Raw genomic sequence first — 24,911 nt, forward strand, 5'->3', positions numbered from 1 at the left:
ATGCTTAGTGTAAACGAATGCTGAATTTAACATGCTATCTTTTGGCCTATTACAGTTTGCCTTTTAAATGTATTTGTTCTAAGTTTCTGGAGCATATATTGTAATACTATCGGAAAACTGTATCGGATAATTCTCAAATTACTACTTTTATTTCGACTTTAACTCAGGTGTAGCAAGAAAGCTTTTTTTAACAATTTCCGTTAAATCTTTGTTACATTTTTGCCGAATAACCTTCAGGTTTCTTCCAGTATGAAAACGCATACAAAGCACTTCCCCGAACAACTTAAAAGGATTTACGATTAACTTCGGAAGAAGTCATTTATCAACGTCACGCCCTGGCCGAGAAGCAAGCTAGATTTCAAATGCCGCTGAAGCAAAATCTGTGAAAGGACTGGACTTTTCATTACGTTAGTTTTGTTTGAAATATTATCTTAATAATGACGAATTGACCACATTCACGCTCCACATAATATATAAAACTGAGCCTTCAAAATTGTGTTTTAAGAGAGCGAGCTACGTAATCTGGCCTAGAAATTCGTGCCGCAAGAATTTTTATGTAACCATTTAATTTATTGCAGTCTTATCTTTTATTAACACACTGCCCTAACAAGGAGTAAGATGATGTATTGTTCTCTTTGTTCATTATTACTGTAACTGGCTGTTTTGAATTATAAATTTGCTGTTATAATGTAAAACGGTCTGTTTCAGTACTGAAAAAAAGAACGTCGATTTTAAAAAACGCGGTGCCTATATTTTGTCAAATGTTTAATCTAACGAAGCTGGTTTGCGCCGGCGTCATCAGTTCTCCAGTATGTATCGAGCGAGTTACCAAACCACATCCAATGATATGCCCGGGTGAAACTGTTTTGGGCACGATGCCAACATAAAATGTCATTTCTTGTCGGCCAGGGAAAGGTAGCCAGAAGTTTATTGCGTTCCCAGCGTAAATATCGACTATTGTTTGGAGGGACCGATTTCCTCTCTGTTCTAACGCCAACTCCGGTAAATACTATCTGCACAAAGGGGAATAAAGTATACGTTTATACATAGGTATGTAAACTTATTGGTACCTGCGTAGGCGGTATTGTTTTACTCTATTTATTTGTTTTATTTCTTGACATTAAGTTCAGCCAGAAGTGTGTGGGGTTGCTAATTCCAAACTTTTGACAAGGGAACTGTAAAGTCAAACAATACACTTTAATAAATCTTTCAGGAGTTCCTCCGATTTCGTGCAATTTCTGCCGTGTTTGTCGCCCTTAATTTGTTAATACCCACAAAGTTGAGTGTACTTAAGAGTCCTGTTGAAAGTTAAGCATAATTTTGAGTGGTTTTAGACAACTAGAGTGTTGGTTTTGTATACACGATACATTAGCCATTGAAAATACATAATTAAAAAATAAATTGCAAATATCATTGAGAGTTTTACCTAAGAATTGCCAACTTATAGCATCATCAATGAGTCAATTTGCTTAAAACCTTTAAAAAATCAATTTAAAACTTTAAATGAACTTTATGTAATGTGAAATCATAAGTTTATTAGAGACCCTAAACCATAAAAATCTTAATGGTTTTACGCAATGAAGAAATGGATAGTTTACGCAATCGTTCCGAGATCCACAAAATTATATGAAAGTGTAATTACACGTATGATCCATTAAAGCGGTCATTAATGAGAGCGAGTCCGAGCGAGCACTCGTGAGCGAGGTGCCACTCGCCGACCAGCCGCCGCACTCGTTAAATCTTGCGTAACACCTTTGGATTGTTCAAAATTTCGATTTTATGTCGAAACTAATAATAATAAGCGCGAGAAAGGACCTTACTCGCACTCAAACTGGCCACCAACAACACCCTCTCGGGGCGACCTTTCACGACTACTTTCGGATGTAATTCAACTATCCATTTAAAACGGCCCGCTCGCCGCCAGGTACTAATAAACACATTAAGCATCACATTTGGTTTTATTATAAAAATAAAAAAGCTATATTATAATACATAACATAACAGTCGCAGTAAAATGCCTCTTTTCGAACAACATTAACACTGTGCACTAATAACAAGTATAGATGAGTGGCGATGATGAAATAAATCGATGAGTCTAATGTCGTAGGTAGCTCGCAGGCGAACGCGGTGCAGGTGACTATGTACAGGGCGTTCGGCCGCGGGCTGCGGACGCGGGGGCAGGATGTTCCGACACTCCACATAGCTCCCGCTAGTATCTCGTATCATTGAAGACTGGCATAATTTTCGCTTAGCAATAAATAAATCCACTTTTTATCCTACCACCCATGCGTTTCTTCGTTTAGTGGAGAGGTCCCGCAACATGTCCGGGGGGTCCGTACTGGCTGCTGGTAGCGCCACTGTGGGCCTCAGCTCCGCTATCGTCACCACCGCTGGCACCAAAGTCAGCGCTGATTTCGGCTCCACCGTGACCGCCGTCACCGCCGCTGATACCACCACCGATGCTAGATCCGCCGCCGAGAGAGAGGCCACCCAAGTCACCACCGCTGATACCACCGCCGATAGCACCGCCGCCAATGCCGGCCCCGCCACCGATGGCACCACCGCCGAGAGAACCACCGCCGATACCACCCTCCTTCTGGGTCTGGTACTTGATGAAGTAAACTTCGGGCTTTGAGGGCTGAGTAGGCGCTGGGGTGGGGATGACAATGTCGGGCTGCTCTTCGGGCTTCTTAACCAAAACGTAGACGAGGGTCTTCTCTTCGTTCTGAGGCTGGACGGGGATGATGGGGGCGGTGGGGGTGGGAGGAGTCGGGGCCTTGATGAAGATGATCTTGTAGTGCTTCTGGGGAGGAGCGACTTCAGAGATGCGGGGCAGTCTCTGCTCAACGGGTTCTGGAGGGGGCACGTGGACGTAGATGTGTTTCTGCACAAGAGGAGCGCCAGAGTATCCACCAGCGTATCCGCTGTCATCGCCTCCGAATCCTCCACCAATGCTACCGCCGCCGATGCTGCCGCCTCCGAGGGAGATTCCGCCAGATGAGTGTCCGCCACCGAAAGAGAGTCCGCCAGAGGAGTGTCCACCGCCGAAGGAGAGGCCGCCACCGGAGTGACCGCCGCCGAAGGAGTGTCCACCGCTTGAGTGTCCTCCGCCGAGGGAGATGCCGCCAGAGTGTCCACCGACCGACACGGTTCTATGGCCACCACTGGAGGCTGACGAGTATCTCGTGCTCGGGGCCGAGTAGCTGTAGCCTACTGGGGGCTCGGGGCGGCCGTACGCCAGCGCCACGCAGGCGAGTACCTGTAACAAGCATCAAAACTCATTTAACTTAACGTAAAGTCAAATACTCAGATATTAAGTTTCGTGATTGAATCCATGTTCTTGATACGAAGCCGGTTTCAGATAGCGCCGGAAGTTAATGGAACATGAACCAGAGACGATGGTTATTTTGTTAATCGAACCAGCCCAAACGGTTCTATTATCTCTCGTATAATTAAATTGAAAATGAATGATGAAACAGTTTTTAATATTTATCTTGGAGCTTATAACAAACACAGTTCAAATTTTAACGCACAGCATTGTCGAATCGCCAAGCTTGTCTATTATTCATAATCGATGGATAACTAATAATAAAAATTAAAAATACAATACACGAAAGTGACTTCATTAAAATAAGAAACTGTGTTTAAATAAATCGGATCTGACGTAAGAACTCGTACGCGGTAGTCGTAACAAGTTGAAATAATCCATGTTATGCAATATGGGCGATCAAGAGGAATTTCGGCCGAACTTGATTGGTACGTAGGTTAGGTTCTTGGAATACAGATGGTCGAGTTACATTAAACTCACACAAGCAAAGTATGGGCCTATTTGGAAATGGACTTAGTGAAATGGAGATCGCACTCGAAGTGAATAATGATCGAGTGAACTCTGAGCGTGGGGAACAAATGAGGCACATAGGACTTGTGACTGCCGTGCACCATTACTCATCTGTGTCCAGGATCGATTTCATATTACATTTGTAACCCTGGAGTGAGAACAGTTTTTCGGTTTTTTTCTTAAATAGGTATATCCCCATGAGGTGGTACGTATCGGACAACAACATGTTTTTTTGCAAACACTACACTTTTTTTGTTTTGCTTTTGCGTAATCTAGGTGACTCACAAACACTAATTTAGTTTTAGAATTAAAAACTTCAACTTCACTGAAGTATGTTCCATTGTTTTAATTTCACTATTTGGCACACAACGACATCGCGTCACTGAACACTTCACTTATTTTTCATAAAAGCCTGAAAAGTTGGTGCTCTGTTTAAAATATTAAAGGAACACAGAATAAATAGAAAAATAAATTTTAAAATATCAATCGCATGTGCCAAATAGTAAATATTATAAAAATAATAATTGATTAATATCCCGCAAGCTGCTTACCATGAATGCGCGCATATTGTGCTTGGTTGAGCCGGCTTCTCTGTTGAAGACCTTAAGTCGGTAGACGAGTGGTGCAAGCAATTACAACAAATCCACTTTTTGGAGATGTTCCTGTGGCTGTGAGCTTGTGTTAACTGATGACATTCGCCATGCCGACCCGCTCTTAAATAGCAAGGTGCTCATCTCGTCAGAACACTCCATCCCTACGAGCATTTCACTCGGTAACATGCAACTATCGTCATTATTTAACAACTATACGGTCCTTTCTTTTCGACGAGGTCCGCGGCCGGCGCGGGCGCATTCGATACGCTGCCTTAGCGACCACCGCTCGCCTGCTCGCATTGCCTTGCCAGACATGCATATCCACTACGGCCCACTTTACGTCGTATACGCCGCCCATATCATTGCTGTATCGATTTTTTTTTGTTACCAATATCTATGTTACGCTTCGTATAATGCATCCGTGCATCAGTCGTCTGAAATTCCATCTCATCTCGTCGGTTGTGTAACTAGCCGGGAATTAACTCTCTAGTCCAAGATTTTAATCAGTTTTAAAGAATTTTTTTTTGGAATTTGTCAAAACAAAATAAAGCAGAAATATAATTCTAAAATTTGCGCTTAGTATTTTCTTTATATCAGACATTTAATTACAAGAATAGCTAGCAGACCTTGTTGTTTATGATTGTGAAAATAATTTTCTTGTGTAAGAAGAATAATGAAAATCTCCCTGAGGTTTACTTTGTTGGACACACTTTGTCATTTTGTAATAGTTGATCCGTCGCTACGGATTGTCAGTGCAAGTGCAAAACTTGGGGCATTAAATTGAAACAAACCCGGAGAGGGAGGGAAATGTTTGTCCTATTTCTTTGTAACCGGCTTCCGTAGGCAAACTGTTGATTAACAGTCGCAGTAATACTAAAGTTACATTTAAAGTAGATGTGATGAGAATTATTTCAATACATTTGTATTTTAGGTATTATTATAATTTTGCATTGTAGCGTTTAGCTCTGGTGCACGTTTTTCGTCAGCTTGTTTCAGGAGCTTAGCATAGAAAACCGTGGATGGGTTCGGGAAGTTCTTTCTAAAACGGGTGACACTGTTAGTTAGAGACTTTTTGTAAATCATTACATTTTTTTGGTTGTAAAAAAGCCAATATGATTGTAATTCAATAACAAAAACTAGTAACATCTGACCTTAAACCTTTGACATTTAATACCGCTTTTATGGTATATCTCAAACCTTAAGACTGAACGACGTAAATAACTAGATATCAAAAGTAGTTCAATGCAGTTTTTTTTCGTGTTCTGACGCACGTAACAGAGAGATTGTCATAAATCTTTTAAAGTGACTTGTTTTACATTATTGGTGTAAATATCTGAAAGGGTTGCATAATAAATTACATGTAGAATATGTACCATGAGTCATTAAGGCAAGGTAATCAAGTTTGTTACTTAAATGCTGAAACATAGTTGCCGAAAGTCTAATTACCTATACAGGTCTTTTCTTATATTGTACAACCCTGAAGACTGATTATTATCTTAAAGCAACAAAAAAGTTAAACAATACAGCGTCAAAGTTGAATTGTAATAAAAAAGTTTAATTTTTATAGAAGGGACAGATATTTATATAGTTATACATAATTTTATGACATTTAAAAAATTAAATCAAACTTTTTTTTACATTTGCAATTACTATTGTGATGCCTCTTTTAGACCTTCTTGTAATACCTAAAGGTTTTAGATCATTTCAATCCCAAAAATATTTCAATGATAAAATACGCTAATTAACTGAATCTTTTTAACTTTGTGTACATTCTGCCTCTTTTTATGAAAACCTCTTTGCTTACACATTCATATTACGTACAATTTTAAGCTTATATTATTTTGAAGTTATAGAACTAGACGATGCACTAAGAGGCGGGCGGCGGCGCTCATTTCCTCAACTACAAGAGAACAGTCTTAAAAACCCAGGACATTCTAAAGTACTACAAATGAGGCAGTATTACTCAGTCTAGCTTTTGTTTACCGTTCTGTTTGATGAAAAAAATATATTCCCTTTTTCGATGTCTTATTATTATTTCTTAAAATAGCTCTCGAAGTCAAGTGACTATGAAGATTGTTTGTTATAAGGTTTTGTAGTAAGTGATGAATGCACTCGAATGTTTGTCGCGATAATGCTTTTAAAATGGAATTAATTTGTTGACTACTTTGCTGTAATATAGTAAAAATCGTCTTGACTGGGGCTAAGTACAAATTTAAGCAATTCTAGGGGTCCTGGTAATACATTTGACCACGGAGTTCTTAGTCAATGCAATTCCGATACATACTTAATTTTAAAAGCTACCACTGTTCGTCCCTACTAGGAAAAATATGAACAACGCAATGTGATAAAAATCCCATCACATTTTAATAAACATAGACATATAACATACTTGTCACATCTCCGTCACCTATAAGCCGTTAAAATGACACTGCGGGACAAATTAATGAACAATCTTTAAAAAAAGATCCCGATAATGAATATCATAAAAGCTGTTTTACGTCAAAAACTCATATATTTTACTACTATGTTTCTTAATTTAGCCGTAACATTGTCGTATGACGTACAATGCGGCAGGTAAAGCCTCCTGCATAGGACAGGAGCTCGTTGCATGTTTAAAACAGTCATTCCTCTCCACGAAGTTACCACTTTGTAGTCAAAAAGCTTTTTACTGTTCCGCCGAAATGTGTAAAATTATGTGGTGGAGGTTTATTAGAGATGTATGAGGCGCGTGTGTATTATGAATATTTTTGTCAGTCATTATTGTAGTTTTTTCTTTAAAAATGTTAACTAAAACACTTCTCTGTCCTTTTTTCCCAAATTATCTTGGGGTCAGGTTTCTGTTCTACTTACAATTTTATTTTATTTTAAGTTATCGCTTACTTAATTACAGTTATGAGTAATTTAAACGTAACGTATTTTAAAACGCTACAAATATAAAAACAAAACAATACAAATATTATTTTTATTTTCTCCACTTATGTACATTGTCCCCAAATGTGTATTCAATCAAGGTAAAGTAAAATGTATTTTATAAGATAATACCTTGGACACCTCGAACCTTGCCAAATTCACGATTCAAGGTTATACCGTTTATCAGAACGATGCTAATGCGAAAATCTAATGTCTCCGCCACGACATCATGCGTAATACCTGAAATGCAGTTTCAATCTGTGACTCATTTATTTTGAGATGAACGCCCAAAGCTTCCATTCGTCGATCGACGCTCGAACTGGCCGGGCGTATGTAAACCGTATACAGTAGTCTCTCGAATCAAGTCGCACTTGTATAAGCGTCAACGCAGGCATAGTCTCAGGAATTTATAGATGCGGCATGTTATAGTAGTATTTTTTTTTTATTCAAAGTCCTCAATATTTGGCTAAATTTATCATAAGATATTATCTATGGAGGTAGGCATAGTCTAGGATTTTTGGAGTCACCGAGTGCTTAAGGTTCAAGTATTTACATAATTTACGAACTAAATAATAGTTTATTATGTACCAAAGGATAATTACAATAACATTATTAGAGTTCGGTTATCTACATTCGACCTTCAACTTCCACGACACAAAAGTGACAAATACACTTTATTGACAAAACAATTACTTTCTAACTTTAAAATTGAACAGTCCCTTCACCTACTAAATTGTCACAATTCGACGACAGATATTTTTCAATGTTTTTTTTTTTTTGGTACCGAACCAATTATGATAATGGTCCAATAAGGCGGCTGTCTCTAGCCATTTGTTGAATAATCCGTTCTAAATCATTCCCGGTACATTGAATATTGTGCCAGTAATTGGGCACATAACAGTGTTATTCTCATACGCAGTAAGTGGTTGTGAGGTACCTACGCATGTTACATAATTATGGGATAGTTGCTTTAAGGAAAGACTATGTTTGCTAAGATGAACTTACCTACTTTAATTTAGGTGTAATGGAAATCAGATTGGTTGTCAATTAATTGTAGAGTAAAACATATATTTTATATTACTTAGACGAACAGAGAAGACGGAATTATTTTCAATGATATCTTACCGATAAAATTTGAATTGACAGGAAAGACAGAAGTGAACAATTATTAGAAATCCTATTATATCACATAATTTAGTGGCTTTTACATCAAATATTATACTAGAGTTTATAACAAAAACTAAATTAATTTTAAAACCATAACCTCAAATATGTCTAGTTTTTTTAAACAAATGCGTACGTGATTTAAATTATTCATCGAATCACGATCACACGATAGCATTGACCACAAATAATATTTAAAATCAGAACACAAAAGTTTGAATAATAATCATATCAAATTACAGGAAAAAATGCGGTTGTCTTTGTTTCAAAAATATGTTAGAAACTTATAATTTGTTAATATTATAGAGCATGATCCTTATTATAATTGTGAAAGACGATATGGCTGTAAAGAGTGTTTTTTGTGAGATGACGGCCGATAGGAAGGTATGGAAGAAGATGACATGTTGCGCCGACCCCAAATAAAATAATTGGGATAAGGGCAGGCATGATGATGATGATCATTATTATAATCAAGTTTATTATTCTGAAGGAAAACTTCGGAAAATGCATTGAAAAGTGTGATTGTAAAATATTTCATTCAAATTGTGTGTGTGTTTAAAAAAAAAACAAAATTGATAACAATAAATATCGCAAGTTACTGTCACGAAATACATACCTAAATAGTAGAAATAATACATGACACACATGCGATAGTCTCTCGTGTGTAATCTCGAAAGTAATTAGCATTTACGATTTGTAATTGAGACATAAATACTACCTATTATTAGCCAATTTACCGAATTTCGATACATATTAAATAAATTATAATATTATTCCTACATACATAGTTACATAAACAAACAGCCTTGCGTACGAATTGCGTACATATAATAAAATATACTTTTAATGGTCTTAGAAACGTGCGTTTTATGTAAGCCTACCTACATATATTTTTGTTTACGTAAAAAATATCTAAATGAAACTGGACACTTAAAATAGGTGTTAGCATCAAGGCTCAAAATACAGCTCTGTAAGTTATCACAACCGCGCACGCATAGCTAATTATTAATATTCCGTAAACAAAAAAGCAATTTACTAAAATTTATCTACATTACGTGTTTGTGTAATTGGCTGCGAAATATTTGGCGTGTATGCTGTAATAGTTCGAGCATTTAGCGTAAATTCCATTCTAGTTGGTTTCTATTAACCCATAAATATTTTAGGGTTGATGTTAAACAAATACCTCGCTGGTTTCCAATGCGTTAGGCAGAACAAATATAGTTTCTCGTCGGGTAACCACGGGCTGGCGTACGGCATGACAACTCTAAACCCATTAAAATGTCACCGGCATGAAAAGCACGGCATAAAGTGTGGGCCATACAATAGGCGAAGGTTTTCTATGAACGACTGTCAATGGCGACCGCATGTATGACAGATTTCATACATTTTTTATTGAATGTCAATGTGTGACGGTTATTTTTTTTCTAAAAACGTTATATTGTTTTCATGTTTTGTTAGCAAATACAATCTTACACTTCAAATTTGTACTTACAGTCTATTATTATTTTATGAAATACTTCCAATAAACATACCTAATATTCGTGAACTATTCCGATCATTTTCTAGTCATCGTGTTTTGCAACAATGCTATCTTAATCTTAAAGTTCCGTGCAAATGCAAAATCAACATTTATTCAAAACAATTGATAACCCACACATCTCCCCAATCAAACACGAAGAAAAACAAGGTATTGTTTAAACAATCTTGAATAGATACAGGTAGGTATATGAGCTTAATTAGTCAGAAGCATCACCCTCCGACAATTAATAATGCCAGCAGATGATTAAGACACCACAGGAGGCCACTCTGTATTCATATCGACATATAGACAGATAGATATGGTAGATATACAAATATACAACCTACTTTAAGTTTGACGGCATGGATAGCTGAATGAGCGCGACGTGTCGCAGGTTCGAATCCTGCAAAGGAAAAGCATTTGTATGTTCGACAAATGCTTATTCTGAGTCTAGATGTCTTTGCGCATGTGACTTGAATGTTTGTGAACGCTGAAAAAAGGTTGAATTTCTTAGTACGTGAGTCGTTTAAAAAGACATTAAAGCAACAAGGTCATGTATTTAAGGTATTCTGTAGTTATTACATGTACGAGTGCATGATTATATTGTACCACCAGACCGCTCAATACGACGTCTGAATGTCTGTTATGGTCAAATCTGAAACTGTCACAAGGGATATATTCTTTGCAATTAAAACCGTCATCTAAACATGCTCTTAATTTACAATGTTCGCTAGTATATTTGTTTTTATTTCTTTTAACTACCGCCTTTCTTTCCTTCAGCTAAAATAGAGAATTCATCGAAAGAAACAAACACTTATTATAACATTATTATTGATAGACTTCATGTTACACATTAATCAGTCATTGTTCTCTTTCTATCTTGTGTTCCCGTATATATCTGTTTCTACATCTCACTAATCGAATTTCCTTTTATTTCGCAATACAAATGTACTCGATCAGTCTAGTCGATTAATTGAATACTAGAATGTAATGAACGTAAGTATACATATATTCATACATATTTATATGCTAACTAGCTGACCCAGCAAACGTTGTTTTGCCGAATAAATGTTTTTCTAGTTGTATGTATTTCTAATGCTACATTATAAAAAAAAATAGTCCCAAAAAAAGTAAAAAAAAATATTTGAATGTTAAGTGTTGCCCCTTTACACTGAGGGGTTCGAAAACTAGATGTTAGTCGATTCCCAGACCTACTAAATAATTATGCACATAAAATTTGGTAAAAATCGGTTAAGCCGTTTCGGAGGAGTACGGTAACTAACATCGTGACACGGGAATTTTATATAATAGAAGATAAGTATATCCGTTATTATAAAAATAATTTATTTAAAGCATATGAAACTAAAATACATTTGAATTTCAACACTAAAACCTAACCACTAACCAATATTTTCCTTTTTATGTAACCCGAATAAAAAACAACTTTGGACGTATTCTAAAACGGTTCTTTATTTAAATTTATTCTCGTTCTCGTTCCTTTTATAGGGATCATTCTCACGGATAGGCTGAGTATAAATTTTAAATAAAACGCCGTGATACAATCCGTTTATCATTTCATTTTATTTTAGGGTTACTCTCGCCGCTTTGTGACTAAATCTGATCTTTATTTGTTTCTGTTTTAAACACTTTTATTTAGGAACATTTTAGTATCTATACGGATGAATTTGTAGTAAACATCGGACATGAATGGACATGAGACAAGTAGATAGATAGATAGATAGATAAAGCATTTATTCAGTACAAACAATAACAGACACAAAGAAATTGACAAATAAAAAATAAGTGGGTACACAATACAAATTGCCGCAACATTAAAAACTAAAAAAGGGTTTTATAAAATTACATATTAGATGGTTGTACGGTAGAACGAAACACAAAGAAAAGGAGAAAAAAAATAAAATAAAATAGGGCGCGGTTCAGTGTGTCTTAAGTTTGCACCGAATGGGAGTCCAGCTCAGCATGTCTCAGGTAGAACACCTGACGCTGGTATTCTGCTAGTAGGCTGTAGTTTGATATAATTAAGTCACTTATCATAATTACGAGGGCAGCAGAAATTCATTATTAGTGAAAATTTTAACTGTCTAGCTATCACTGTTCATAAGGTTTTGTCTGTTTACAGACGGACAGAATGCGGAGTAGATGACATTTAAAGTACTCTTTATTTAGCGTTAAAAATGTTCAACATAATTTGATGTGTCAATAATGAAGTACATTTGAAAAATACAAATAATGAATATCCTTACGAAGTAGCGAATACAGTGAATGCTCAAACAATACCAATTACACAGTACTCGAAACTCAAAGCAAGTGTTCAACCTCTCCACCATATATACCTAACTAATCATGACCATTTCAATACCAATCACAATATCCATTACAATGCGCTCATTTAACTAATTAACGGATACATTGTTTAGCCTCACCTGCAACTTGAGGCTAACGTCTTACATTAATTACATTACGGTTATGAGTGCATATGAACAGATCAACAAACAATATATTATTATGTTGTTCGACCACAGTTCACATTTACGTTAGTCATATTAGCACCTGACTGTTGCTACAGAAATCCTCGCCAGTCACTGCCACGTAAATGCTAAATGTATTTAGTAATAATGTGCATTTTCAAAGTCCTCAAACAATTCACAAGACATTTTATGAACACTCGAGACATTGCATTAGTACGAAAGCGCATTCTTTAACTTCAATGTTCTTCAACAATGCTGAAATGTTTCAGTTTTATTTTTTAAAATTAATCTTTTCGAGAAAGGAGAACGCTAAAAGTGCCAGTCACTGCTGTACACATCTTGTTTAAACAAAAACCTGTTTTTAAAAGTATTCCGGTTATGAATAGAGGCTAGTTTAGAAGTTATGTAGACAGAAAGGTGGTTGAGAAAAAGAAAGGGTCGTTCGTCGTTCCGCAGTAAGATGAGCTGACGGCATTTAACCTGTCTCGCCGGCGACGCCGTGACTGCGAGGGATGAGCCGGCGCTTTTGTAAATGAAGCTCGAATTAATATATTTTTAAAGCCAAATAACAAAAAGTGTTGTCACTTGTAATTTATATTTCTGCCTGGAAGTCTTAAATTGTGTTTATTGCATCATTAAGTATATTTTCCTTAATCGAAGTATATTCCCTATTTTTAAGTACTATCTAGGTTTTTATTAGATATATCACGATTATACAACACGTAAGAAAACATTTAATAAAATAACCATATCAAATTTCGTAAAATCCTTCCGAATTCCTGAGGTCAATTAACCAACAATTTCAAGTGATGGCCACATTCGTACTTGCAATGGATTGATGGCGCCGGCATAGCCTTGTCCGGCCGTCTTGTCCCTCAATTGGCCACGGTCAGGCAAATTGCGTGTCAGCGCAAAATATACTCTCAAGTTGCGTAAATATTTCACCGAATCAATCAGCTAATCGGAAAAGACTAAAAGTATATTCAAAGCATCAAATATGCTTTTACCGAAGGACAATTCACCAAGAAAAGAGTATTCCTAAAATACTGGATCACCGAGACACATCTAAGGACCTGCAAAATAAACCTAAGGCTACAAAGTCTTGAAATACATTTGTATAAAAATATGGTAATACTTTGTAAATTGAATCGATTTGCCATTTGGTAGTAGACTAAGTTTTGCCAGTGAACTCTATACCTACTTAGATTTACGTAATTAGAGCCTTGCTCCGGGCGAATTTAACATTGCGTTGCTTTCGTTACATAAGACCTCCATGAACGGATGATTTCGATAAAACCTGCAATTATTTTGGGCGTAGCCCGTCAACGATGAGCTGAACCAATGTGTGAATAACTATAATTTTGCATACGATGCGTGTCACGTCTAAAAATACGTTTAGTCTTATCTTCGTTCCATTAACTTCCAAACCATGACCGTGCCAATCACACGGATGGTTGACTCCGTAGACGAAAACGTAAATCACATTTTCTCACAGATTTTCATAGTTTACCTGTTTCTGAAAAATATATGAATAAACGTAAACGTAAGCTGCTTGCTTCCCTGAGTTGTGTACAATAACGTTCCACATCAGATCAGGAGCGCAGTTTAGATCGTTGTATCTGCTATCCATTTTACTGGCCACCGAGGTTTGGATGAGCAAGCGGCAAAAACGAAGCGGTAACAAATGGTGCTGTAACTTGATATACCGCATTCGAAAAGCTCAGAAATCGTTTAGTATAACTTGCGCTAAACGCAAAGCGGTAGCGTCTGTGTCTCCTTCAGTTTCAATATACACTCGCATGGTTTCTAAAGACCGTTTAAACGTATCATGTAAATGAGCCATTAGGCTTAAACGGATATAAGACTGCCCCATTTAACTAAGGAGTTCTAAATTGATAAAAGTGTTTTCAATGCTATTTATAAAATATACGAAGTTTAAATTTAAATGTCTAAAAGACAGAGCACCCTATTTAGCAGTTGATTGGAAATGCATTCCTTTTAAAAGTTACATTGAACCAAGTTTAGTTCGGTTTAGTCCAAACTTTAAAGTTAGACTTTTGATTTAAGAGTTTAATTTGTTCCACAGTGCAATGTAAAGACCGATTACCAATTTTTCTTTATTTAAATGCGTTTCATAGTAACATCAGATATTATTGTAATGGATCTATAAGTTTGTATAGGTAACGGTAGTCGTAACTTAGGCAGTGTTAGGCGCTAAAACTGTACAACACGTACCACTTTTTTGAGAAACTGTTAACACATTTTACTATTTTAAAGTATGAAACCAACTTTTCTCGGTAAAATATTGATAAAAATATCAGGTAGCGAAACAGTTTTAGCGCCTAACACTGCCTAAGTTACGACTATCGTTACCTATACAAACTTATAGATCCATTACAATAATATCTGATGTTACTATGAAACGCATTTAAATAAAGAAAAATATGGTAATCGGTCTTTACATTATAATACTGTTATTTGAATTCTGCGACTTGCTTCTAACTAGCTCTGAATTTAACATTCCTTATACCTACTGCGCATCATCATTTAATACTTCCATATTTGAAATATTAAACATAACTTAACATATTCAAAAAAAGAGAAATCGTAAAATATTGGAACAAATTACGAAAGGAGATTGTAGTTTCTAAGTATTGTAAATTATGATTGGTCGTTAGGTCTTAACTCATCTTATTAACATCGATGCCGTACACTTGTCCCGTCCCTTGTCATAGTGCGGTTTGAGTATTGCCAAATGATTATTGCGCTGAAACGAGAACAAACAATCAATGTAATCGCATCAGTCGACAAGATCAAATCAGTTTAGTCAGGATTACTACTGAGTCTAGATCCAATCAAACGTGAACCATTCAATTTCGGCTCGAGCTGTCATAATGGAAGACATTTACAAATCTGAGACATAAAGTTTATACGAGCAATTAGTACGGCAGCCTTGAACCATGGCTATTGAACAGGGGTCAGCGGTAGGCAATGTCGGGGAATAATGATTTAGATATTATATTTCATGTTGCATGCGTCTCATTATCGCTTGGAGGCCAGGTTGCCTCATCGTACGTCACATGCAGTAGGAACGTACCATATGTCCGGCCGGCCGCGAACCTTAGCTCGACCTTTCCAATACATTCACTCACAAATCAATTAACTATGAAGTTTAACTGACGAACAATTTCGTTTTGATGATCTCTTGTACGTCTTCGTGAGACGTGCATTCATACATTTTTATTTGCTCGCATCATTAAAATACGAGTTCTTAATGACGTAGGTATGTGCTGCTATAGATATAAGAATGTTTTGATTTAACATTATTCCCGTAGTAAACTGAAAAGACTGCACCAGGTTATATACTTTTATGACAACGGTGGTCTTCAGACTAGGTAAGTTATAAAATTCTTTAGACCACAGTGACACGTCGCCAGTTAATATAGCTTTAAGGACGTTAAACCCAATATTTCTTTATTTTTTTATATGACTCAAGTGTTTAAACATTAGAATCTTAGCATTGACCATGCCACTGAAGCACACTTCATACAGGGGTCACACCCATTCGATTATATAAATATTATTTTATGTATAAAATATAACGCTCTCCGCATATAAGGAGAGGAGCCAAGGTCTAAAATTACAAAACCGAGTATCTATTTAAAAAATGATCATATCAAAATGATTTTAAACATTAATGATGTAAAACAAAACCCTAATTATTATTATGTAAATTAAAATCAGTCTGTGAAGGTTAAACTTCAATTAATTTAATGTATCTCTTGTTTTACCGTGTCATAAGATCATTAGCACCAGCAAAAATGTATAATGCACTTATAATAAATTAAACTTACACCTCACTGTAAAATTTAAATTCGTTATTTGTTCTCGTAATTAGTTTGCAAATAAGAAACCTCTTATCTGATTGGTTGGTTAAGTAACTTACGACACTTGGTATCACAAAATCAGACCAAAGGTAAATAGCTGTCAGGCTTGAGGTCTTACCGGTCTTAAAATGACTTTTGCATTTGCGGAAGCAAGATAGGAAACATGGCGTCTCATTTCTGTCAAAACATCAGTGTTACTTGAACGGGTAGTAGAGGGTCGGTAGTTCAATCTTAGTAGAATGTTGAACCATTTCTTAAGGGACTTCAAAAGTATCCCTTCAAACGTTTCTATTTCTAATGCTTTGTGAACTTTTGTATGCCAAACTTGCCGAGTTTAGAACCAACATCTTTTAAAGATCAACGGCTACGGCACTAACGTTGAATGACACTTAACGTCGCCTTTGTAGCGCAGGTATTGTTCGTATTGTTTACGTTTTCCTTCACTCAGATAAAGATGGCAGAGTTTTCGGTACTTGGTATAAAACACTGAACTTTTAATAGTCCGTCTTCGAGTTAATGTTTAGAAACGATATTAGAAATGAAGCGATCTTTAAAGCTGTGCATTTAACATAACCTCAGAATATTCCCAAATAATTAGCCAACAGTTAACGATGATTAATGATCTCGTCTCCTTGCCCCAAAGTATAGACAGGCAGGGAGGGTAATCATTACTTCATTTCTTGCCCCACAACGTCAGCCATCAATTTTCTTACAAAGGCGGCTTTCTTAACTCTTCCGTTTTCACTATATTATTAAATTACGTACTAGGTTTCATCAAAACTTCGCCCACATAAACTGCAGCGAAGATTAAACGCACGAAAACATCTTCGGGGACTTATCTCTAAGACAACTTAATGACAAGTTTCACTCTAAATCAGTACGTAGTTTTCTGTGTATAAGTGGGAAACGCCTTAATAAGGTTATATTATACGTTTAAATGAAAATCTCCTGATAGCAAGTGACATTTCAAATAATAAAATCCATTACCTTTACCAACAATAAAAAACGAATCAAATAATTTTACTAATGTTCAACATTTTCATTTAACTTTTTGAGTGATAGCTCAACTTATTGTAATGAACGGAGCGATCCTATGAAATAAACTTTCCTTTTAGTTGATTTGTAAGCAACCTTTTTAGGTACAAATAGCATCTGATATGGTGTAGTTAAAATACGTATCTAGATTACGGTTAAAAACGCTTTGCTCTGCGCCTGCATGAATCACCAGCTAGAAACACGATAGCATCTCGCAGTTTACGTCGAAAAATTTAAACATACAACGTGCAACGGAAATCCACACTAATCATTTTTATACCGGGCTAAATAAGCGGATGGTAAAAAACATGCCAAAAATCAAATTGTTCTCGTGTAAGAACAATTTCGGAAATCCTAAATGCATTTGAAAGACTATTACTTTATATTACGCAGTCGTTCCTCGCCTGTAGTGCCTCTATTTTAAATACTAAGCATTTCCTAAAAACTATGGATCTGAAAACATTTTCAAATCTAAAATAGGTTAATATTCTCTAGTATGCTTAAGCAGCAAAACTTGTTCAGTTATCTAAGTGTGCGAGAGTCACGTCGAGTATAATGATACTTGAGCTCTCGGCGCCTGTAATCTGCGACTTGGAGCCGAACTGTTTCTATAGTAGAAATGAGAAGCCAATACGCTTACTGTATTGCTCCATCTCGCTTTGCCAGCGGTAACAGTTTAGTTTGAAAGTTCGTGATAAGAGCAACGTTCCCTAGTCCCGCAGAGGCACGGCACCAGTCGCCTTCATTTGTTAAACTTATTGCCGTCTTATAATTACATGCTGTTGTTTATTACTTCCTTAATGTGTCACAAACTCCAGTGTTGCTTTTACTTTTATTATGTAGATTTCATGTTACGCTGGTTTGGTGTATGGGCATCGAAAGATGAAGAATGGAATTATGCGCTGTTTTTATGGCTTCGTGGTACGTGTCAATTGTAATCGATAAAATTACTACGTTTCAGTTTAGCTTGAAGGTGCCTGTATTGATTGTCTTTTATGGGTACTACAGACGACTGATAAAGTGATATTATTATTACGGTAGTTATAATTTTGTTTTTCTTTTAAGACACTAGGCTAGTTAAGGAGGTTAGAGAGTTTATAAGGAAAATTTTTGAGGCTTTACGAACAATTATTTTTTCATTTACCTTGCAGGTTTTAGGTACTGTAGACTGTCTTTATTTTCAAATTTATTCAGATGAAGTAGTATCCATAAGATCATAACACGATTTTCGAAGATAATTTTATCCACAAAATATCCGGTTTATTTTATCTTCAATGTTTTTGGATGTAGAGATGGTTCGATATAAGTTTATTGAGAGCATTCGTTCTTTTTGCTTGGTAGTACTTGATCGAATGCCAACAGACATTTCTTAAGAGGAGGTACTTAATGTGACATTTTATTTGAGCAATAAAAATGAATAAATAATACAATGCGAAGCCAATTCGAAATTGAAAATGTTATTCGCGTATAATAAGCGAAAGGAGATTTTATTAGGATCGTCTGGAATTTGTTAATAATTTTTATTTACGCCTTTTTAATGATCTTGGGACGGTACTTGTACGTACAGTATTGTTATTTAATTATTTGTTTATTTAATGAGAATTTTCCCACCTCGTACTATTGGATTACCTTAGGGTTAAATGCCTAGATCATTAGGCTGTTGTTGTTATGCTTTTGAAAAAAACAATTTTTCGTCGTCTAAAAGGTTATTATATTCACTGTCATGAGGTGGATTCATGATTATTTAAAATATAATAAAACAAGCGTATTTATTGCGATCGATCGCTTCTTAAAGGTTGTTTTTAAGAGATACCTACTCATTAATTACAAAAAATAAATCTATAACAAAGATTTAAAGACTAATAGAAATGCATAAATGAAACAAATATAATCAAATTTACACTCTTAAAACAATACAAACTACGCAGCTCATTTAGAAGCTATTTAAATTAATAATTATAATTAATTCGAATATTTTAAAGTTTTCAACAAAACGTTACATAAAATTTATGTTAATAAGCAGCATTAAAATTCTTTGGAATTCGAATCATAAACACAAACAAGACATATTTAACGTCGCATCCGCTTAAGTTTTAAACTGTACGATATGACTTGCCAAAAAAATAATGTGAATAGTTATCGTGACCTAGTCTGCGAATTCCACTTGTATTAGAGCAAATAATAAAGTTGGAATCGACAATGCTTCAGTGTACGTAACACGGCTCTAAAAAGAAATAAATCTTGCAAATGTATGACCAGATTAAGGTCAAAACGTTCTCAAATGTACGCACACTTCGCTGTAAGTGTTGTTATAACATCTGCAATTCTGCACACGAATTTACATATTTCACACTACGACGCAGCGGGTAGCGGCTGACTATAAAACCTTTTTAAAGACCTACACATACTTGTGAGAACCGCGATCGCCCCTGACTTGCATTCTGATGGAAACATTTAGGAGATTAGGTAATCCCATTCGTTTAGAAACCCGTTCCTCTTTATACCAGTTAAGATTCCTCAGTCGTCGTTGAAAATTGTAATAACATACCATTTTTCTTCCATTCAATTGATTTAAAGATAATATGATTTACCAAATTCCTTAACAGATTAATTTTAAACCGTTTTTGTATCGAGGGTTATTGAATTGTGTCTGCGGGGCGTCGTATTGTTTTAGTCGTTTATTATATAATAGAAGTCGTGAAGGTACTTATCGACGAGAGCAATCAGTGTGTAGTGCCCGCTGAACAAGTTTCGTTACTTTCATTAGAACAACGTGCGGCTAGCCGAGATCAATTTGAAATAATCTTCGCGCGCGCTCACAGTAGTCGTCATTAAGGTGCTGTCACTTCAAATTGCTTTAACTCTATTAGCTAATGTGATTTACATAAGCCTTTTTTAGACCTTCAGCTTACACGCGATTAGCTTTGCGATACTGCTAGCTTGTCGTACAGGGTGAAAAGTTACGAATAAAATATCTAAAACCATGCAACGTTTAGATTTCTATTCATGTATGAATAAAATCAACAAATTATGCATATAGTTTTATGGTTTAAACTATTAGCATACGTACGATGTGCTTACATGTTTTAAACGAGATTGCCTGAAGCTAAAGCTAAGATTGTAAGTAGCAGATGCGGATCCAAAAAGGCTATCAGGTGGCGAATCCACTTTCCCTCTCCTCAGAGCAGGCCGCGAGCCGGCCACATGTGGAATTTGAACAAAGTTTCACTTATCTGACAAACTGTTACATCGAGGTTGCGATTACACCCCGTCGCATAGACTTACTTAATGAGTGCCAGACGAGAACTCGAAACAAAAACAATCATACAAACGAAACTGCTAATTGTTTATATAACTGCAGAGAACGCCGCAGATGCTCATTTGTATTTGACCCCATTCCATTATGACGCACCATTACACCTTAATCACAGTTTTAAAGAATTTTCTAAGCGCGTGTTGCGATACACTGCTTTGAATAGCGAGATGACCTTGGAAGGTCACCTCGGAGTCGTCGCTTTTCTCGTGTTGTTGCGTGGCCCGACTCTCGCCGTAATCATCTTCCAAGTTGATTTATACTTCCAAGTTATAAATCCATGAATTAAACTCTATCATTATTTCTAACCTGTTGTTACACCATAAATATTTTTGAAGAATTATCGAGACGTTCACTTATGACGTCAACGGTGAGTGGTCGACATACCGGCGGTTGCATCCGATCATACAGCGGACTCTAGACAATTCATTTTGAACATTACAACAGACATTGAAAGACAAAAATGGCGACATACCTGTACTTACTGTGATTCTTTTCAGCTCGGCATTAATTCTTAAACATAAAACCATGCTCAATGTTTTACGATGTGCATTGATTGCACAGACTTAGGTAATAGCCAAAAAGTAAACGCAACAAACCACATAATTGTGTGACACGAATCGTAAATAAATTAAAGAAAGTCGGCGCATTCACTGTATGGTAAACGTGCGGTTGACACGGTACACATCGGAACGACATCAAAATTACGTTCACACGTCATTGTAATAGAATTCCCGTGCAATATTCGAGTCCGGACAATCGCTAATTCGATGTTGCCCGCAGCTCGATAATCGACTAACAGAATTAACAAAACAATACAAGAGTTACATGAAGCTAGAATGTTAAAATGAATTCCATAATCCTGAATGAACCGTTGTTGAAGTTATTCTTAACGTAAAACTATAAAAGCCTACATTTAGCTAAATATAAAAGTATGAAGGCCATTGAACTTCGTAGTAACATGGAACTTATTTTTAACTTAAACAACGTAAGTTATTGTTTCTTTTTCAAGTTTAAGTTTATAGTGTTGGTTAAAATGGTTTTCACTTCGTGTTAATTTTCTTCATTTGTTACAACATAGGTAAAGTGCTAACTGCACACGCGTCATAATTTTGATAGAAAAATATAATACTAAAAAAACAATAAAAGAAAATTACATCAACAATAGCACTGGCCTTAGAATTTTCTTCTTGCCAAAATTATTCGTAATTTAAATACATCAAAAAGCCGCATTAAAGCGTAGTCCGCAGTTACGCACATCAAGTTTTAATTGATGTCACGAAAATGTTGTCAAAGTAAACATTAAAGCACTTTTCATCTGAATTTATAAAGTGCCAGTATGAACTCATGTTCGCTTCAGCCTTGCTTGGCGAGTGCCAAGGTTTTGACATACGTTGATTAATGAATCTGAAATCAAGAGTGTTACTGTAAAGCCTCACCTAACTCTAAAACATCAGCGCTATTTTTAGCGGCTCACTACGACCTTCAAAGAGGCTTTCGTTAAATCTTATTATTAATATCTCAAAGGTTACAACTGTTAACACCTTGGGCGTGCAAACATAGGCTCTCTTCAATCACTTAAAAAATACAGTTTCGAATGAATGACAAAAGGTATCCTTTGTATTCTCATCGTAAGATCTTTGCAGGTTTACGTAACGGACACGCCACACGGCTTGGTCCCTTGAAAAAGAGAGACAAAAAATCTGGAAGGATCTGTAGGTGTTGAATTATTTATTTAGCGTTCAGGATACACCACGTCGCGCGTCGCCGTAACGCTTCACGATGAACGAGCTCGGCGCCATCGGCTAGCCGCTACACTCCGATAGAATAAATAAGTCTACTACGTATTAAAATACCTATAGATTATATGAAGAATGAAAGATTAACTGTTCTGAAAAATTATGATTATCGGTTGACTTATTACTATTAAACTTAAATGACACGACATCTGAATGAAATCTAAAAAGTTTATGAATATTAAAAAACGGGGGCTTCTTTATATATTTTAGTTCTCATTTCAAAGACCAAAAATATTGCTAAGATTTGAAACGTTATTTTTAATCTGCTCTCAACATATAACACAAACGACTGAATCTGGATCAATCTTATTCCGCAATAAATGTCAGATATATCGACCGAAAGGTCATGAGTCGTGAAAGTGCAAACTGAAATGTAAAAAGTTGAGTGTTCTTACATAGAGTCTAAGAGAGTAACACTTTAAACTAATATCTCATCCCATACTATTTGTATATCTAGCTCACTTTTCCCCATTCTTGTAGATTCTTTCTACTTGGTTCTTTTATTGGCTCATATCCAGAAGTCACTATGATTCACAATGCTAATTCTTGTTCTGTATTAAGGTAGTTTATTATTTGCTTTAACACTCTCATGCCAGATGTATTCACGTCTGTACATTTATCTAGCTTAATTTTACTTTCAAGATAATTTAAAGATTTCATGCCTTAGATATCGGATGACAATTATCTGTGAAACAAAAAGTTTTAAGTACTTGAATCTAAACTTAAGTTATATCGAACAATTAAGGTACCGCAGTGTGTTCAATTAAAATATTATCTGTATAGTAAGTATGAACCCCGATCTTGAGTAAGCTATCAGGGTACTGATTGCGACGGCTTTCCTAAATAATTAAACTCCCAAATTACTGGAGCGTATTTACGGCATCTAAACTATTGCCCTGGGAATGTATCCTCACCGAACCTACCAATCTACCCAAACCTATGTATAATATACCTTCTGTTCGTTGACAACTTGTAAAATTAGATATTGTTTATGAATTAGCACTGAGGAATTTCCAAAATATTGATGGTTACTAATAAGATTAATGAAAAATAATCTTCTATCTTAAATGGTATTCTATGTTGTTTTAATACGTGTTAAAAGTGGGCGATTATTTTACGTTTATAAGTACATTTAAAAATAATCTTTTTGCATCATAACATAAGGTCTAAGGAGAGAACGCCGGAAAAAATCATGAAAATTATGGAGGCCTTATTACGTGTCTGATAGTATCTTGTTTATAATTTAAGGCAGTGTTAAGCTCTCTGGCTTAAGTGATGATTTACTCAAGATTAAGAACGTTATGGAACTTGATAATACAGGGACGATACTTACGCCTAGCATTTATACCAATATTGTTACTTAATGTTAAGTCTGGCTCACCAGTAAAAGAGTCCATTACTAATCTAACAAGTAATATATAGGTACTTATTTACAATTTCAAAATGCATCGTTTTGAAATGTAATGCATTTTGAAATAGGTAAAGCCAACAACTTTGTTACTACAATCGGAACTTTCGAAGCAGATATCACGCTCCGTTAGTTTGAGCAATCGACAAATCATTCGTTTATAAATCAATAAATTGATATTATTGTTATCAGTTTAGGAACCGAAATAAAAACGGTTTATCTCTGCAAACGATTCGTTGAGACAATATTTCTTAATCTCGAGCATATTACCACAATTTAACAACCCAATAAAACACAAGTCAGAACTTTTAAGAGCGGAAAACGATAGCTCTCGAGCGCTCACCGCGACAGTTACGATAATACGAAGATGCACCATTTCCTTTCACTTAATGTTATTGAGCAAAACCTAATGGCAATTTATTCCTTAATACCATTTTTTGTGCCATCTTTAATCGAATTTGGATTCCGCCGAGAATAGCAAATTGGCAATGATATAAGATATTGAAGAACAGTTGTTTCATCAGTAACGTGGATACCTCATTGTTTTTAACAGAGCGGGAAGATTGTATTACTGTGGCATAATGCTATTTGCATCTGGCAGCGGCCGCTCACTTCCCTACACATCTCGTTTGTGTGTTTTAATAAATTATCACTTAATTAGCTGAGTACTACTTCACAAGCTGGTACTCTGAGCGTCATGAGCCTCTTTATCCGCTCTAACGATACCGAAGTAGTTACGTTGATGGCTCGACCAAATTAAACCTTTTTTATCGACGAGAGGTTAACAACTATTATAGTAAATTAGTACGGCTCTCTAATGACATGCCATATATTCGGCTGAGCTCGTATAAAAACGCAGACGACGGACGCCGCGGTCGGCAGCCAAGCGGCACCGCCGTACGAACGGCTACACATGTATATCGATTTTAGTGTGAGAGCAATTTGAGCACTCGTAA

General features: G+C 35.9%; 2 protein-coding genes across 3 annotated transcripts in view; one reads left to right on the forward strand and one right to left on the reverse strand.

The window, feature by feature from the left end:
• LOC113494039 (frequenin-1) overlaps positions 1-24,911 on the forward strand; it is a 178,569-nt gene that overhangs the window by 105,791 nt on the left and 47,867 nt on the right. The window lies entirely within an intron of this gene.
• LOC113494036 (glycine-rich cell wall structural protein-like) lies at positions 1,940-4,976 on the reverse strand. The gene is made up of 2 exons (XM_026872157.1): positions 4,390-4,976; positions 1,940-3,259 (listed from the first exon to the last, which is right to left on the reverse strand). Exons 1-2 carry the CDS (start codon positions 4,402-4,404, stop codon positions 2,300-2,302), a joined length of 975 nt encoding a protein of 324 aa, XP_026727958.1. The 5' UTR covers positions 4,405-4,976; the 3' UTR covers positions 1,940-2,299.

This window comes from Trichoplusia ni, chromosome 5 (assembly GCF_003590095.1).
Source record: "Trichoplusia ni isolate ovarian cell line Hi5 chromosome 5, tn1, whole genome shotgun sequence".
NCBI classification, from domain to species: Eukaryota; Metazoa; Arthropoda; class Insecta; order Lepidoptera; family Noctuidae; genus Trichoplusia; species Trichoplusia ni.